General features: G+C 42.6%; 1 protein-coding gene across 2 annotated transcripts in view; it reads right to left on the minus strand.

The window, feature by feature from the left end:
* Positions 1-353: 353 nt before the first annotated feature.
* The window catches only part of actn4 (actinin, alpha 4), a 57,234-nt gene continuing 41,315 nt past the window's right edge, over positions 354-16,272 (minus strand). Inside the window, exons 7-22 of one of the 2 annotated variants that reach the window (XM_083984357.1) lie at positions 16,101-16,182; positions 12,922-13,007; positions 11,386-11,478; positions 11,045-11,170; positions 10,807-10,911; positions 10,180-10,327; positions 9,800-9,950; positions 9,468-9,576; positions 9,084-9,224; positions 8,722-8,904; positions 8,300-8,434; positions 6,666-6,845; positions 6,326-6,472; positions 4,685-4,765; positions 2,709-2,867; positions 354-2,607 (exon numbers count right to left, since the gene is read on the minus strand). In XM_083984357.1, the coding sequence (XP_083840483.1) occupies positions 2,449-2,607; positions 2,709-2,867; positions 4,685-4,765; positions 6,326-6,472; positions 6,666-6,845; positions 8,300-8,434; positions 8,722-8,904; positions 9,084-9,224; positions 9,468-9,576; positions 9,800-9,950; positions 10,180-10,327; positions 10,807-10,911; positions 11,045-11,170; positions 11,386-11,478; positions 12,922-13,007; positions 16,101-16,182 (2,085 nt within the window). In that variant the 3' untranslated portion in view covers positions 354-2,448. Of the gene's footprint in view, positions 2,608-2,708; positions 2,868-4,684; positions 4,766-6,325; positions 6,473-6,665; positions 6,846-8,299; positions 8,435-8,721; positions 8,905-9,083; positions 9,225-9,467; positions 9,577-9,799; positions 9,951-10,179; positions 10,328-10,806; positions 10,912-11,044; positions 11,171-11,385; positions 11,479-12,921; positions 13,008-14,734; positions 14,821-16,100; positions 16,183-16,272 lie in introns of both variants that reach the window. The other variant, XM_083984356.1, reaches the window with a different exon arrangement.

Genomic DNA, 16,272 nt, shown 5'->3' on the forward strand with positions numbered 1-16,272 from the left:
GAGGCATATTATTTTTTTATTTAAAAAAAATGGAAGTAAAAGTAATGTTCTACTTCTCTCGATGCTGACTGCTCAATTTCTAATGATAATAATGATACATTTTTATCATTCATCTTTATGACACGGTTCTAAAGTTTCCCCTAACCTCATGTTTAAACAAAATGACATCGACCAGAAACCATAAAATCAACAGCAGCTGCCTGTTCCTTTTATATTCAAACAGGAAAGTGGACCCAAACTTTGTGTCCTCAGCCTGTACTGTCTGTCGATCATCAACCAGTCATAGAAAAGCAGGCAGAACATATGAACCTACCCACGAGAAAGAAAGACATGAAGACAAGCAGAGGTATTTTGTAAGGAAACTTTTATGTGTGCTTTGTGAAACTCACTTATCATTAGAGACAGAAGGCGTTGCAGTTTCCAGTACAGCAGATAAGGTTTGATATTAAAGAGTACAAAAAAAAGGAAAATCACAATTCCAGAGTTCACTTCTCTCCAACCTCGCAGGGAAAAAATAGAAAGAAAAAAAAGAAACAAGCTTTTGGTCCAAGTCTTTTCTTCTCAGTTCCTTCCCTGTCTGTCCCTCCCTCTGTCTCCCCCTCCTCTCTCCCTGACAGCCAACAAACATGGGAGAAATCTGCTCTCCTGGTTAATTTAGACAGGGAACTTTCACAGAAAGGGCCTAATCACATCTTTCCCCAGAACTCAGATATTCATCACATTATGATTGCATAGTTTTTTTTGTTTTGTTTTTTTACACAACAATTTCCTTTTTTCCCTATATTTGTTATTTGCACATAATGGAATGTTTTCGTGAAGATCCCTCCCTGATCTTTACCATCCCTCCTTTCTTGCAGTAAATTTTCTTTCCCTTCTCTTCGGAGACAAATTAGGGGATGGAGGGATGGGGGAGAGAGGGGGCAGGAAGTGGGAGGGTGAGGTAAGGAGAGAGTAAGAGAAAGAGGGACAGGGCTGTAACCACCAACAGGCACATTTTTTGTTCGTCATTTTTTCATTACCACCACCTTTTTTTTCTAAAATTCACATTGGGAGTGCTCCACAGTGCCATCACCATAGTAACCAACATAAAAATAAAATAAAATAAAAAAAAATCCAGGAAGAACCTTCATTCAGTCAATCAAATGTATCCATGACATGACGTGTATATATTTCTGTATGTGTGTACAATTTCTGGTATATAAAAGTGGACTAACATTGAGTACTAGTCTTCTCTATTGTATAAATGTATAGTTTCTTATTTAAATAAGCACCTGATGCCCACCCAGGAGAATAGTTTCACAGAAGCAAATATTTGTAGATAATTATGGTGTTGCCCGTCATTGGTATTTATAGTCGCCTTTAAGTACTCAAGCCTCAGCTTCTTGGCTAATTACCTCTTCCATGAATATTTTCCATTGCTTTAAGAAAAAAAAAAAACATAGACATCTGGAAGCTCAAACCTATCCACTGGTGAAACTGCTCTCTGTGTCGTTACCACTGGCTTTTCAATTCTTCTGTTTTATTGTTTTCATTTTTTTTCTTGTTTTTAACAAATGTCACTCAGTTTTGAACTACTGGAAAGCCTCTGATCAATTATTCTCAACAACTGGAACATGTGTGTCATTCCTTGCACTGAAAAAATAAGTATGTACAGCGCTGAGCCCCCCCCGAACCAACTACTGTCCCCACCCCACCACCCACCTGCTCCAGAAAAACAAAAAGAAAGAAAAAAAAAAGAAATAAACAAAGACAGAAGGAGGAAAGAACTGAGGTTAAACAGGTCACCTTATCCAGCAACACGGGAATTATGGGTAAATATGTCATTTTATCCCCCCCCCCGCCCCTCCCGACCCCACAGCATATATCTCTCTAGGATCTAATACACAAACCTCGCCAGTAACCACATCAAACCCCACACTGCCCTGCTCCCTGCCTAACACCCTGAACCCCCTGGCAAGAAGAAAAAATTATAATAAAATAAACAAAAATTAGCATAAGTATCAGATTAGCTTGTGCCCCCCCCTCCCCCTCCCCCTCCCCCTCCCCCTCCCCCAATGTCCAGACCCCTGTTCCTCCCCGTTTGACCCCACAAAAGGCAGAGAGGGTGAAGCTAAGGACCCGCACTACAGAGCAGCTGTCCCTCTGTCCCACAGCTGCCCCTGGATATGCCCGTTCATATAAAACTTTACTGGAAAATTTACCATGATTACTCTCGATCTGTTTACGTCTTAATGGAGCTGCAGAACATTCAGCCGAGCCCAACCTAACTATCGTTTAATCAACAAGCTCAGAGTCTTAAAACTTCTGATGATTTCTAAACCGGCACTCACAGGGGCATCTCACAACCACCACTCAAACTCCTACAAACGCTTGATTCCTCTTCCACCACGCCCTCCCCCCTCCCCTCACCCCCTGGTCTGTCCAGCCATCCTCCTCCTCTTGCCTCTTCTACAGGTCGCTCTCTCCATACAGGGCGGTGGAGAAGGACATGTAGTCCAGCGCTCCGGGCACGCCATCAGGCCCAGAGTAGGGCGCCATGCGGGCGATGCAGTACTCAGCCTGGTCCGGGGGGAGCTCCCTCCTCAGCTCCTCAGCTGTGATGTAGTTCTGATAGGAGAGACATCCATAATTTAATTCCTGGTTCAACGACAAAACACCTGTAGAAAATGATGGGATGCAATCGGACACACTAACATACACACACTCACCTTATCAGCAGCCAGGATCTTGAATGAGGCGATGACCTGGTCTGCGGTGTCTGTGTCGGTCGTTTCCGTGGACATGAAGTCAATGAAGGCCTGGAAGGTGACAGCGCCGCTGCCATTGGGGTCCACTATGCCCATGATGCGAGCAAACTCGCTGTCGCCCTGGTAACCAAGAAACAATAGGTTAACCCGGGAGAGAGAGCCCCTTGAACTCACACATGCACTGACACAGACACAGTTTAACATGCAGAACTTCAAGTGTGTAAAACATCAGGACCACCATGAAATAGACTGAGCCGGAGAAGAGGGCCATCGCAGTCCAGATATTTTACATTTCACACTTGTATATAAATAATGTGACAACTGGTTAATATCAGAGGGAAATGGAGGATCAATACTCACATAAAACATAGAGGGTCAACATGAAAAGTGATAATCAGTCGCTAGGACAGTGCAGCGAGTACAGAAGCAACACAGACAGAACCAAATAATATGAGCAGCAAGAGGATCAGGGAGAGACAGCAGGGTGCCTGCAGGTGTCCAGTTATATTTAGGAAAATAAAAGAACTGACACTAATACACTGAGAATATAGTAGTCATTATTTGAAAAACAGGATTAGATTTTTTTTTACACAGACTTTTGCCAATATTGTTTGGAAAATAACTTTTTCCATCTACTTTATCTAACAAACTAGTCAAACTTCTCAACTGTTTTTCTTGACATAAAGTTCAGCAATGCACATAATTTACAAAGTGATGATTTGGAGGAATTATGGGATGAAGAAAGACTAAGACATATTTTGTCCATATTCAGCCCTACTCATGAACGTTCATGTCGTATATTGTGACTGCGGTTTGCAGCCTTGTTGACTGTGTTGTATGTATTTGCAGTATAAAAAGCCAATAAAATTATTTGAATAAAAAAAAAAAAAAAAAAAGAACGTTCATGTCATTTAAGGGTTTGTATGAAGCAGCTAAACTGAATTAGGACATCGTTGGACCTGCAGACACCCTGTGGGAGCATCATGCAGCAGCAGTACCAGGCTGTTTCCTGTAGAAATGAGTAGAGCCCGGAAATCTTCTGCGACCATCTGTCCTGATCGCTTCTGTGGACCGTCACAGCACAGCAAAGGCCGGGGAGAGGAGGTGAGTCGACGAGGATGGAATCGGAGAGATACAAGTAGCAGAGAGGAGGAGGAGGAGGAGGAATGAGAGGTAGAGATGGAAAAGAAAGAAGCAGAGGGAAGGGATGATTGAGACAAGTACAGATATCAAAAAGATGTAGAGAAGGTGAGTAATGTTTGGGGAGGTGAAAAAAAAGATAAAAAAGCACAAACAATTAACAGAGAAAGTGTCGGAGTAAAGCAAAACCTGACAGACGGACGAGGGGAGATGTCTGCTCAGACAGTGAGAGGGAGCTCGGTGGAGCTGAAGCAGCACAAAGCAACAGAGACCCCCAGTGGACAAACAGGGGCGCAACATCTCTGCCCTCCATGCTGACGGACTTGAACCCTGCCTGACCCATGGTGCTCATCAAGACCCTCAGAGCAGGAGCGCCGACTCATCACTGACCAGTTTCATATAACACATGGCCTCACAGCAGTTCTCAACACAGACAATAAATAATCCAGTTTTTAGCATAATTAGCATTATATCTCTTTAGTTATGGCCAAACATGTGTTTAAGGTAACAGTGACCTTTGACCACCATATTCTCACTATTGCATTTTTGAGTCTGTGTTGAGTTCATGGCCCGATTTCAGGAAATTTCCTCAATGTGTTACTGAGATATCGCAATAATGAGAATTGTTTGGACGGTGTGAAGGCATTGAAAAGAAAATCATAGAGCAAAAGTCACTGGTTGTGATGTTGAGATGTAATATGTTGAGGAGGATGTGAGATGCAGTGATCTCTGCTCTCCTGCTCACGGGCCTGACAAACACCGACTCTTTCCCTCCGTCCTGTTTCTGGTCGTCCTACCTGCTTGTCGTTCTCCACATCGTAGCCCAGACTGATCAAACAGGCCTTGAACTCCTCGGCCATCAGGGCCCCACTGTGGTCCTGAGATCAGCCAAACACCCAATGACAGGGCGCCACGTCATGAGGATGAACCAATTGCAACACAGGGATGGTGATGGATGGAGACCGTGCGACCCACAGCATGCAGGGAGAAGATGAGGACACGGAGGATGCAGGGACAGACAGATTGGCAGATAGACAGACATTCATGGATGTTTAGACAGATGTCAGCACTCACAACATGATTGACCAGAAACAATTGTACACGTTTTCAACACATGCACGTGTCTGTGGGAGACAACACATTGAGTTATTTCTGAAAAGCCAGTGGAGAGTTACATTAAAAATTCATGTTGTAAGTGCTAAAATACGTTCTGGTTGAAAACAGAGTTGGGAAAATTGCGTTACTGGGCAGTGTTCATTCTTTTGACATCAGCCCAACATGCAGATAACAATTTCAGCACCAACTATCTCAGATGACACATTAACAAATATTAAGTTTTACATTCTACTGACTTTCGTTGTGGTATTCCTGAAATCTAAAGATTAAAGTTTCAAAAGAACAAGATGTGTTGTGCTCCCAGACACACTGATGTGATGATAAAACAAAAACAAAAGATTTGAGTGACCACAGCTTGATGGGTGAGTGACCACAGAATCCTCGAGTGTTTATGAAGCACCATAACAGACAATAACATAAATGAGTGACACAAAGTGATACACACACACAGTAGTGTGGGACGGTGAATGATGGGTGCCCTATTCATCCATGAGATTAAATACATAAATTATGAATTATCATTTGACAATGACTACAGAACAGATGTTTGGTGACACACCCAGTTCAGTGCCAGTTCTGTCGACAGTGAAGCCGTTAACCTACAAATACTGTCCTCAACAAATTCAGATTACTATCAGAGCATCTGACCAGGGAATATTTCCCACACCCTCTCTACTACATGAAAGCTAAAAGTGTCTCTATGGACTCATTTACTCTGTCTTCCAAAACACAGCGGCCGTCCTCCTCTAGAAATACTGAAGTGTTCATCATGTGCTCGCCTGTGTAAAACAATAGGATCAATACTCACACGTCTGCTTCCTCTCTCACCACCAGTTAAAGTCTAAACATTCATTCAGTCATGTTATACATGAATATAGAAAAGACCATGTCCTCACATGAGACATAAAAACACAAAATGTTCAAACAGGTCCAGGAGGTCAGACTATTAATATCAACTCTCTCAGGAAATGAAAGCATCTTGGAACTTAACATTTCAGCCATAAAAAACAACAACAACAACAACAAGTATTTGGGTTGAGAGCAGAAGGTGTTCTTTCCCCTTTGGTGTATCATTGTTCTTATAATGAAGATGAAGGCATGTATCTTGTGCCATGTATATGAATCATGTTAAAACAACACCAACACAGGGGAATATATATATATATATATATATATATATATATATATATATATATATATATATATATATATATATATATATAGCTTCCAACCCTAATACTCCTATATCTGACTTTAACACTATGACATAGTAAGTGTAAAAAGCACAAGACAAATATAATCAGTAAGCCGTGGCTCCTGACCTTGTCAAAGTGGTTGAAGGAGGCACGGTACTCGTAGAGTTGCTCCTGGCTGATGCCCTTGGCGTCACGTGTCAGGATCTGGTTCTCCACCTCGTTGATGGTCCTGGCGATAGTGGTCAGCAGCTGCTCCCAACCCACACGGAGGTGCTGCAGGGAGAGGGAGAGAGAAGGGAGGGAGCAGGGAAGATAGGGAATGAAGAAAACAATATGAGAGGTGGGGAGAGAAACTTGTTACACAGTTTTAAGCAGCAAAGCAACAAAGGCAAGATAGTGTTTTACAACAAGGCTGTGATACAGTACATAAACTGATCCATGAAGAATATAGGGGTGTGTGTGTTACCTCCATTGTGTAGGAAGTGTACTGGTTGTCGAAGATGAGGGCCTCCTGGATGAGCTGGTGGAATCCCTCCAGCTTGTTGATCTCAGGCATGTAGGACATGATGTTCTGCTGGTACTCCTTCAGGTTGGTCAGCTGGTCCTCCAGAGTGCCGTTCATCTCGATGGATATCCTGCCAATTTCCTGCCAACACAGACGCACAGTGTTCACCATCCTGTCCCCATGCACGTGCACAGTTCCAAAACTTTATAGAGGAGAGGACGCGAGCACAGAGCAAGTACTCCTTCCATTTCTTAAACGTCTTAAGCTGTGAAGTGTTGTGTACATCACTGGCGGTGTTTACAGTGACAAGCAGCAGCAGGTGAAGACTGAGCCCATGTAATGTGCTTCAAAGCTGTTTGACCAATCTAAATCACCCAGAGGAACGAGTTTGACTGAGGCGTCTGTACCACAGTTACACTGCTCAGTGCTATTGGTGTTGTCATGAATAGTTGTGAGTTAAGCAGTGTGTGTGTGTGTGTGTTAAGCATGACAGTGTGGGATATCTCTGAGCAGACACAGATGTGTGTGAGGTGTGATGCAATACCCCAAAGATTCACCTCCCCCTCTGGGACTCAGTCCTCTCCCACAGCTGTGAACTAGCTGAGGCCACTTTCTGCTCTGACCAGACGCCAAACCATGCCTCAGATGAATTTGCGTTTACAGACAATTAAAGGCTATTCTGTTACTGTAGTATCACTGTACGAGTTGTTAGTCATGACCACTCTTTGTTATTAGCATGTACACTTGCATGCTTGATTTACCTGAGCTCAAGTTCCTTTCTAGTTAAGTTATGCATTAAAGACACTTTTAACTGATCTCCCAGAGAAACTTTAACTAGTTTTACTGTGTTGGCTATTGAATTAAATCTATAGATGAATACTTAAAGGACAATTCTAGGCAAATTCAGCTTGGGGCTGTATTTTCCTAACATTTTAGGTCTAAAAGAAGGAATCTGAAGATTTTCAGTTTAATTGCTCCTGTTTTGTAGTAGGAGTCTGTCCCCGCATCGCCACGGCAGCAATGAATGGTGCAGATGCAAGTTCCGCTGCTTAGGCTGTTTACATACCTCAAAGCAGCATTTTTTTTCTACAGACAGCGTCAGATGACAGACACAACTACCGCAAAACAGGAGCAATTAAACTGAAAATCTTCAGATTCCTTCTTTTGGACCTAAAATGTTAGGAAAATACAGCCCCGAGTTGAATTTGCCCGGAATTGTCCTTTAACATTGTTCTAATCTACATGATAATTTTGATTAACACCATATTTCTCCAAATTTAGCCAATTTTTCTCAAAGGACCTGAAGCAAAGCTAGTAATGAATAAATGTAGTGAGTAAATAAAGAACATGAATAAGCAAATCAGAAACATGCACAGTGAGTTCACTAATGTGAAACTAACACATACTTGTGTCCATCCACACTGTGTTAACATGGTCATGAACTTTTCCAGCACCAAAGCTCCTAAATCTCTATGAGCTCACTGTTTTACAATGTTGGCCTGAAAACTGTGACAAACTACACACAGCTGAGCAAAGATGAGCTGCTTCAACACAATGGTGAACACTTGGACTGTTCACATGGACTAATCCCTTACCTCCATTTTGTCCTGGATGTAGGCACCAACAGTGTTGGCCTGAGTGGCAAACTTGGCTCTCAGAGTGTCGTTGGAGTTCTGCTTGTTCAGCTCCTCCTGCAGGGCGTTGTCACGCAGCGGCACCATCGCCATGGCCTACGCACACACACACACACACATATTAGAAACATTATAAATTGTAACAGAAATAAGCTGTGGTTGCATCTACACACCAGCTATGTCGGACAAAATAAATAAAACTAAAACCATTCTCTTGAGAAATATGCAGGCAAATATAAACAGAGTGGAGCATCTTCCCAGCAGAAGATAACAAAAAATAAATAAATAAAAAATGTTTCTAATACATCAAGCAAAGACACTCTGGGAGGTGAAACCCAGAAAAGCAGAATTAAATGTAAAATGGACATCAGACAGCAGCCTACCTTTTCCCATTTGCTATCAATGCTCTCGGGTGTGATGGTGGTGTAGGGGTTTGATCCGCTCAGCTTGATGCCGTTGCTCTGGGCAATTTTCTGCACCTCTGCCTGGATGGACTGAATGGCCTCCCGTTCCTTGTTGGCCTCCGACAGGGTGGACTTGAACTGCTCATGAGCTGTGATCAGACCCTGAGGGAGGAAACAATTCGGTTTTACCTCCACTTCACAGAACGTTTCACCTGTTTGTTCCTGTGCTCCATGTCTGGAGAAATACATATTCAACTGGGACCTCAGATATGTTTTTGCTTTCATTTGTTCGTATGTGTTTTATGTGTTGTAGCTTTCTGCATGTGTGTGTCTGAAGCTACCTGAATCTCCTCAATATTGTGGACAATGAACATGTCCTGCAGGTCCTCCATGGCTCCCTCCATCCAGTTGTTGAAGGGCGCTGCTCTCTTGGCGTACTCCAGGTAAAGCTCATCTATCGACTCCAGCTGCTTCTCTGTCCTCTGTTGGATTAATTTCACTGAATCAGCGAACATGAGCTATTTTTCAGGATCATTTTGGTTACAAAATTTAAATATTTTACAGCACTTCACTGTCCAAGCGCAGGGTTCATAATTTTCCTATGATCTTGCAAAAATCAACCGTGTGAGATGCATTACAGTATTTCACCAGCCTCTGATCAGAGACTGCAGCAGCAAACACGCAGAACAAGTATGCGCCTGATGAAATGACAGGTGGAGTCATACCTCCAGTGACTCTTTGCGGCTCTGGGTGAGGGCTCCCAGGACGTCCCACTGATCACAGATCTTCTGACAGCGAGCGTTGACACTGGCAGAGTCGTAATAGTCCAGCTCACTGGAAAGTGGCACAGAGAAAAGAAAAAGAGTTCACAGGCTACACTCAACTCACCCACAGATACATGATTTACTGACGGACGGGTTTTCTCTGTTATTCTAATGATCTCATGGTTTCATCTCCTCCACTAATGTCACTGTATCTACAATTATTATCATCGTTTTTTTATGTGACTTGTCAGCTGTTCACTCCTCCCGTCCTATTTACTGTACTCCCTCCTTACTTGAGCTCCTGTGCAATGGCGGCGATCTGCTCCACTCTGTCCTGATGTGCTGCCAAGTCGCTCTCAAACGCCTCATGTTTCCGTAGCAACGCCTTGACCTCTGACAGGGTGGAAGTCTCATAGTCTTTCTGGGTCAGCATGGCCTCCTTACCTGCACACACACACTTATTTACTCACTCTCTGTCAGTCTCTTAAATAGCAAAGAGAAGTAGTATACCAATAGTAATAGGTAGCAAATTTGTACTTATTTTATACAAAAAGAGCAGCACAAAGAAAAGGAGACAAAACTTTTAAGAGGGATTTTTCCATTTTGAATGATTTGGAGAAGATCAAATTTCATGGTGGCAAAGACCATTCTGTGTGAGAAAACATTTAAATACCATCAGTCCAGGATTCATGGATGGCGGCCTTCTGGTGAAACTTCTCAGCCAGGTGCTCCAGTCTCTCCAGTCGTCTGATCTCACTGAGTATCCACTCCTCGTAGCCTTTCTCTGCTCCTTCCAGAGTGTGCCATGCTCCATTGATATCCTGAGATCAGACAGCAGAAATGACTCATACCAGCCCTTCACTGCAGAGTACAGTATGACATGTTTCTTTGCCTGCATAGTAAATATACAGTAAAACGGAGTATCCTTGTGTAATATTTGAAATATTTGAAAAATATAGCTGAAAGACAATCCAGGACCATAAAACCACAAAAAGAAACTTTTTGAGATTTTACCACTAACATACTGGACTGCAGACCTGGCATAATTCAGTAAATAAGTGGAAACTATCAGTCTTCAGTGAGAACTAATTTCTTATTTTTCCACAAACAACAAAATACATATAAAATACAACTTTATATCATGAGAAATCCAGGTTCAAGTGCAGCAGTCACTCTGTGTATCACACATACAAAATAAATTCTAAATGATCAGTTTTATGTTTGCAACAAACATCAAATTCAAATGTCTCCAGATGTTAGAGATGATGAGTTACTCTGTATAAATTGTGTGAATACATACAGACACCATGCGTCCCTCTGATGGCATGAAGGCAGGTCTGTTGCTGAGTCTCAGTTTAGTCTGCAGAGTGTTGAAGCTGATCTCCAGCTGACATTTCTCTTGGACCTGGGGGCAGGAACAGAAGAGTCGGCTCGGTGTTAGTGAGAGGATTCAGCAAACAAACACCTCTCACCTCTTAGAGAGAAACAAGCAGGTGGATGCAGAGGTAAACTTCTCTTTAAGTGAAGATAATGTAAACCTTTGGTGGTTTGTGGACACAGCGGTAGTCTCTGAAGTCCTCCTGTTTGGCCTGCATATCATTGACGGTTTTCTCCTGGGTTCTGTTCTCCAGCCATGGGATGGTCCGACGTATCCACTCCAGCAGCTGCAGGCAGAAAGGAAAACAAGGACACACCAGTCAGCACAAATAATCAGGCGGTCGACTTAGAAGATATGTTTTATTTATAAAAGCTCTATCAGAGTTTGGAAAGTAAATGAGCTGTATCTGTAACATTAGAGCAGGTACATGAACATCAAACACTGAGTCTAAAATGAAGAGCTCTGATCTGTGTAAACGGGCTGAAAAGTGTTGTTACTCACGTCACTGGCCAGCTTCTCGTAGTTCTCCATCATCTGCTCGTTCTCCTGGTTGACAGCCAGCACTTTGCAGATGCGGTTTGCAGCTGTCTCAGCCTATCAGGAGACAGAGCGATGAGTTGCGCTCACAGTGACTCCATCATGTACCATCAGAGTTCACTCACTGTGCCCAAAGCTTAGAGAGAGCGTTCACTGTAGCTACACGATGCTGCGCTTTCAAGTCACTAAACCAAACATTAAATAGGTGTCTGTTGTTTTTTATTAGTAGCTCAACCTGGGATCTTATTAACAGATCTTTTGCTCCAAATTTGTGCATACACACTCCACACACAGGCAGTGAATTGGAATAAATGTAAACACAAGTTCAGACAGACATTATTAATTATAAAAAGTGCAAAAAGACACAAAAAACTCATTGCATCTATCGGATATAAACATGCTCCAACTGCTGGTGGTTAGTTCAATGTGCCAAAGTAAGAGTGTGTGTTTTTAAAGCTCCATGCGTCTCCTGTCACAAATCAGGAGTCAGTCCATTCATCTAGTTACAGGTTCATGTAGCGCTGCAGTCCGCATCAGTGGCTCTGCCTAGGATATTACACTATTGTACCACTGGAAATAAAAAACAGTACATGTTGATATTCTGTACAACAAACTGCTTCTTCTACTTCATAAAAATGTCTCTTATTTTGTATCTCATATTATTTTAAGTCTAAACTAACACATTGCACAGATATACTGTATACATATCATAGATATCATACATCAAAACAGACATTTAGAGTTAAGAAATGTTAATAGCTGAATAGAAAAAGGAGAGACATTGAAAAGTGTTTCCCAAAAGAAGACCCGGCTTCCCAAAACCATATCAGTGTAATAATCCTTCCCATTTTGTTTTCCATGGAAAACATACAGATTGTAGTAAGTACATGTATTTTAGGTAATGATTTAAGATTTTTATTTAGAGTGTCATGAGCTCACATATTCATCAGAAGCACTTCAAAGTTACACATGATCCCAGTAGAAACTGGAAAAACACCAACAACAGTCCCAGTACGGGACAGCATGGTCTTCATCCAGTCAGCGAGCTCTCTGACACTCATTATATCCAAATATCTATATAGACCATCACAGGACTGATATCAGTTTGGGAATTTAAGTCTAGACCTTAACACAGAGCTCTTTTGGAGAAACAGTCTCAATGTCCAAAGCTCAGAAACAGAGGCCTCCGAAAATGTTTGTTGTTCCCATCATGATCCTCCTGATCTGTAAATAGTTCCCAACTCTAGCTGTGCCCCGAAAACTAACTAACAGTGAGAATAACTTCACAGTTGGATCCAAAAAGAGACAGAAAAATTGTTGTTGGGGAAACAACCCAACCCGATCCATTTTCTGATACCAGCTGATCTTTACTTTCCCACTTAACGTATCTTCTGTCTGGAGTAAACCCAGAAAACAGACTGATGGGAATCCTCTTGGTTTTGTTTTGTTTTGTTTGCTTCAGCAAAGTGTTAATGCGAGTATGAAGCGTGAGGAGCTCACCTTCTGTGCACCAGAGAAGGCATGATAGAAGCAGGATACATAGGTCATTATGGCCTTCTCATCCGGCCTCAGCGTACCCACGATGTCTACGCATCACCCAGCAGGGCAGAGAGAGGTCGACAGAACAAGAAACAGAGAGAGAAGGAGACAGAGTGAAGCCAAAGCTACCCAAAGCTACAGTATGTGGTCCTCACTCCCTACAGATGAGAGAGCCAAGGGAGCTGGCGACAGTTGGTTGTGGAGAGAGTGGCCCCCCCCTGTTTAGGGGACGGGGATGTGAGGAGGACGAGAGTCCTCTCCAAGAGAGATGAGGACACAGGAACCACGAGGTCATGGTTGGGACACAAACACACATACACACACCCACTGTTGTAATCAAGCTCATTGAATCTGTGTCAGGGTGAATCCACTCAAAGCAGCTTATTCAAACTCTGAAGTAGGCCTTTCCCTTATTTGGTTTATTTAGCAGGCGAAAATGATGCTGCCACAAATCAGGCAGCACGACATGACGCGTCCTCCTCTCAATGAACACAATGCAGCTTGTTGTTTCCAAGCATTTAAATAATCACAAATAAATAATAACTACTCCACTTCCGGCTCTAGGTTTATCTCAGTTTATATTATACATTGCCTAATTAAAATTTAATTGCAAGAGGTCTGACAGATTGAGTGTGTTACGCAAATTTGAAATAGTTGAATTTACCCACTTGTCCAAAGGAGCTGAATGAAAAACCAACACCAGATGTTGAATAAACTTTCCAAAAATGCTTTTCATGGACAGGATGAAGTGTGATTCTGTAATGATGATAGTGATGCTGGCAAAAGCAGTAAGCCTGGAGATTTTTTCTATGCACAAACTTTTATATACATAATTCAAGGATTAGAGGGAAAACAAGTTGTACATGGAAATAGTTTCCACACGCACGCACACGTTGCCTAGATCTGTCTAATTGTCTCACACCTCTCCCCTGAGATTACAGAGGAACACAAACAAGTTCTGAATGAGCCAGAAAATTAATTAGAGGAAGAGGAGCAAAACAAGAGACACATCAACTGGCTTCCTGTCACAGGCCTTGAGGGAGAGGAGACGGGTGAGGGGAGGGGAGGAAAAATAAGGGAGGAGGTGATGAAGCAGAGAGGGAGGGACAGATACAAGAGATGGGAAGGTTGAAAGCAGGGGGAGTGGATGAGGAGCAGGAGAGGACAGGATAGTTGTCTAGAAGTTTCAACCTGAGCCTTCACAGGTCCAGACCTGTTTCTTTATACAGTATTTAACTATTTAAATTACACTGCTCTTCATCTTTGGCTAAAATCTGTACCATAATTATTGACTCCTCAATGTAACATGTCATAACAGCTTCTCTGTTCTTTGCCATGTGTTAATTTCTGAATATTTGTACCTGTCCAGGCATCTAAATTAAACTTGACAAGGAAAGGAAGGGACTGAAGACAACCTGTCACAATCTATAGACACAACAAACGGGCTGAGGGCTCACAAGTAGACAGCCACTGCTTCTCTAGAACAGCAGTACGGTCGAGCTCAGCTGCACTCCTCAGTAGCCAAGTCAGACTTACTCACTCTCTAACAACACATCACAGGACCACATAGTTACTGCTTTTGCCAGCAAAGCTACATCCATACTGTTGCTGTTTGTGTTGTAGTGTGTGCGTTTGTGTCCCAACGAGTCCAGTGTCTTTGTTGAAAACCCAGGTCTTAACAGCGCTGTTGAGAGAAGTGAGGCCATGCTGGACAGGAAGCAGCACTTTGTTAGTAACGGGAGGTCAAAGGTCGAGTCGAGGAGTCAGGGGGTACCTTCTGTGCTCCAGAGAAGGCATGGTAGAAACTGGACACATAAGTCATTATGGCTTTCTCATCTGGACGAGCAGTGTTCACAATGTCTACAAGGCGGGGTGGGGGAGGGGAGACCATGGTTATGAAGACACACACACATATATATATATATACAGGCAAGACAGAGGACATGTGATTATAAACATGTAGGGACATACACTCATATTACACAGGCTGGCAAACACAAGACACATGTAACAAGCTGCTGTAGTTATGAACAGCCATTCAGGACAAGGAGACAGGGAGTACAGACATACAGAGTCAACAACACTGTACACACCAGGGTCAGACCCATACATTCACCTATTAAAACACTCAAGCAGTGAAGTGACATTCCCCTGCAAATCAAAGCTACATAAAAAAATGAAAATAAACAGGGCATTATGTGTGTATATTATGTGTATCTCATCATTTTAGATTTTCACTTTCTATTTTAAATGCTTTAAAATATCTTTGTGCTCGTTTCCAAACACTGGGAGACGTCAGAGCAACACCCTTGACTGAGGGAAACGCATGCATATTTACAAATGTAAAGTCTGATGATGAACAAATGACTACATAGTGCTAATACTGGTCTGCCCCACACACACACAGACATACATCAAGACATGTACTTGAAAATCCAAAGCATTAAAGGAGACAAAGGAGACAATGACATGAAGGGACGGGACGGAGGCTCCACTGATCCTGAAACAGCAGTAACAGCTTATGCACAGTAACAGGTTCAGCCATGGATTTCAGCAGCCACATTTACATGCACATCAACAGTGTGACTGTAATGGAGGCGAGACAATAATTCAACTCAGTGAGAAGAATGATTGAGACCATCCTCCCGGTCAGAGGACAGCTACTGTCAGAGACACGGTCAATGTGCTGTGTTCAGAACATAGATGTATCTTTACTAGAGTTTGTAGGCGTTTCATTCTGTCCACTTTTAACAATGCACACTACAACACCTGGATTTAATGATGTTTTTAGGTCTGAATATACCTTTACAGTCACATTATACTGCCAGGGATTTTCAGGAGGACAGGTGCATCAGAAAGCCCTGGGACCTGCACACAGAACCATCTTAACCACAGCTGCTAATCAGCGCTGTGTCAAACATCAATGAGAAAACATTCAGGAGCAGTAAACTCATGAAATATCTCGAGTATTTTCATCAGACTGCTGCTTATGCACATAACAGGAACCAGTCACCTTGTTGTGTGCATGTAAACCCAGCCAGTCACTGATGAGCCTTGTCATACAGGATGATGGATTACAGTTCATACACATAATATCACTGACAGATACACAGCTGGTCGACAGCACGGGTCAGGCTTACCTTCTGCGTCCAACATCTTGGGAATGTCCAGGTGCTTCTCAGCCACCTCAAAGGCGTTATTAAGATTGGTCACTGGGTCGTCCTAAACAACCAATCACAGCACAAGAAGAAGAGAAACTTTCTTACTGAGACGGTTAAGTTTAGATTCGGGTTTCTTAGTATTGACATGCTC

This window comes from Trachurus trachurus, assembly GCF_905171665.1.
Source record: "Trachurus trachurus genome assembly, chromosome: 13".
NCBI lineage: Eukaryota > Metazoa > Chordata > Actinopteri > Carangiformes > Carangidae > Trachurus > Trachurus trachurus.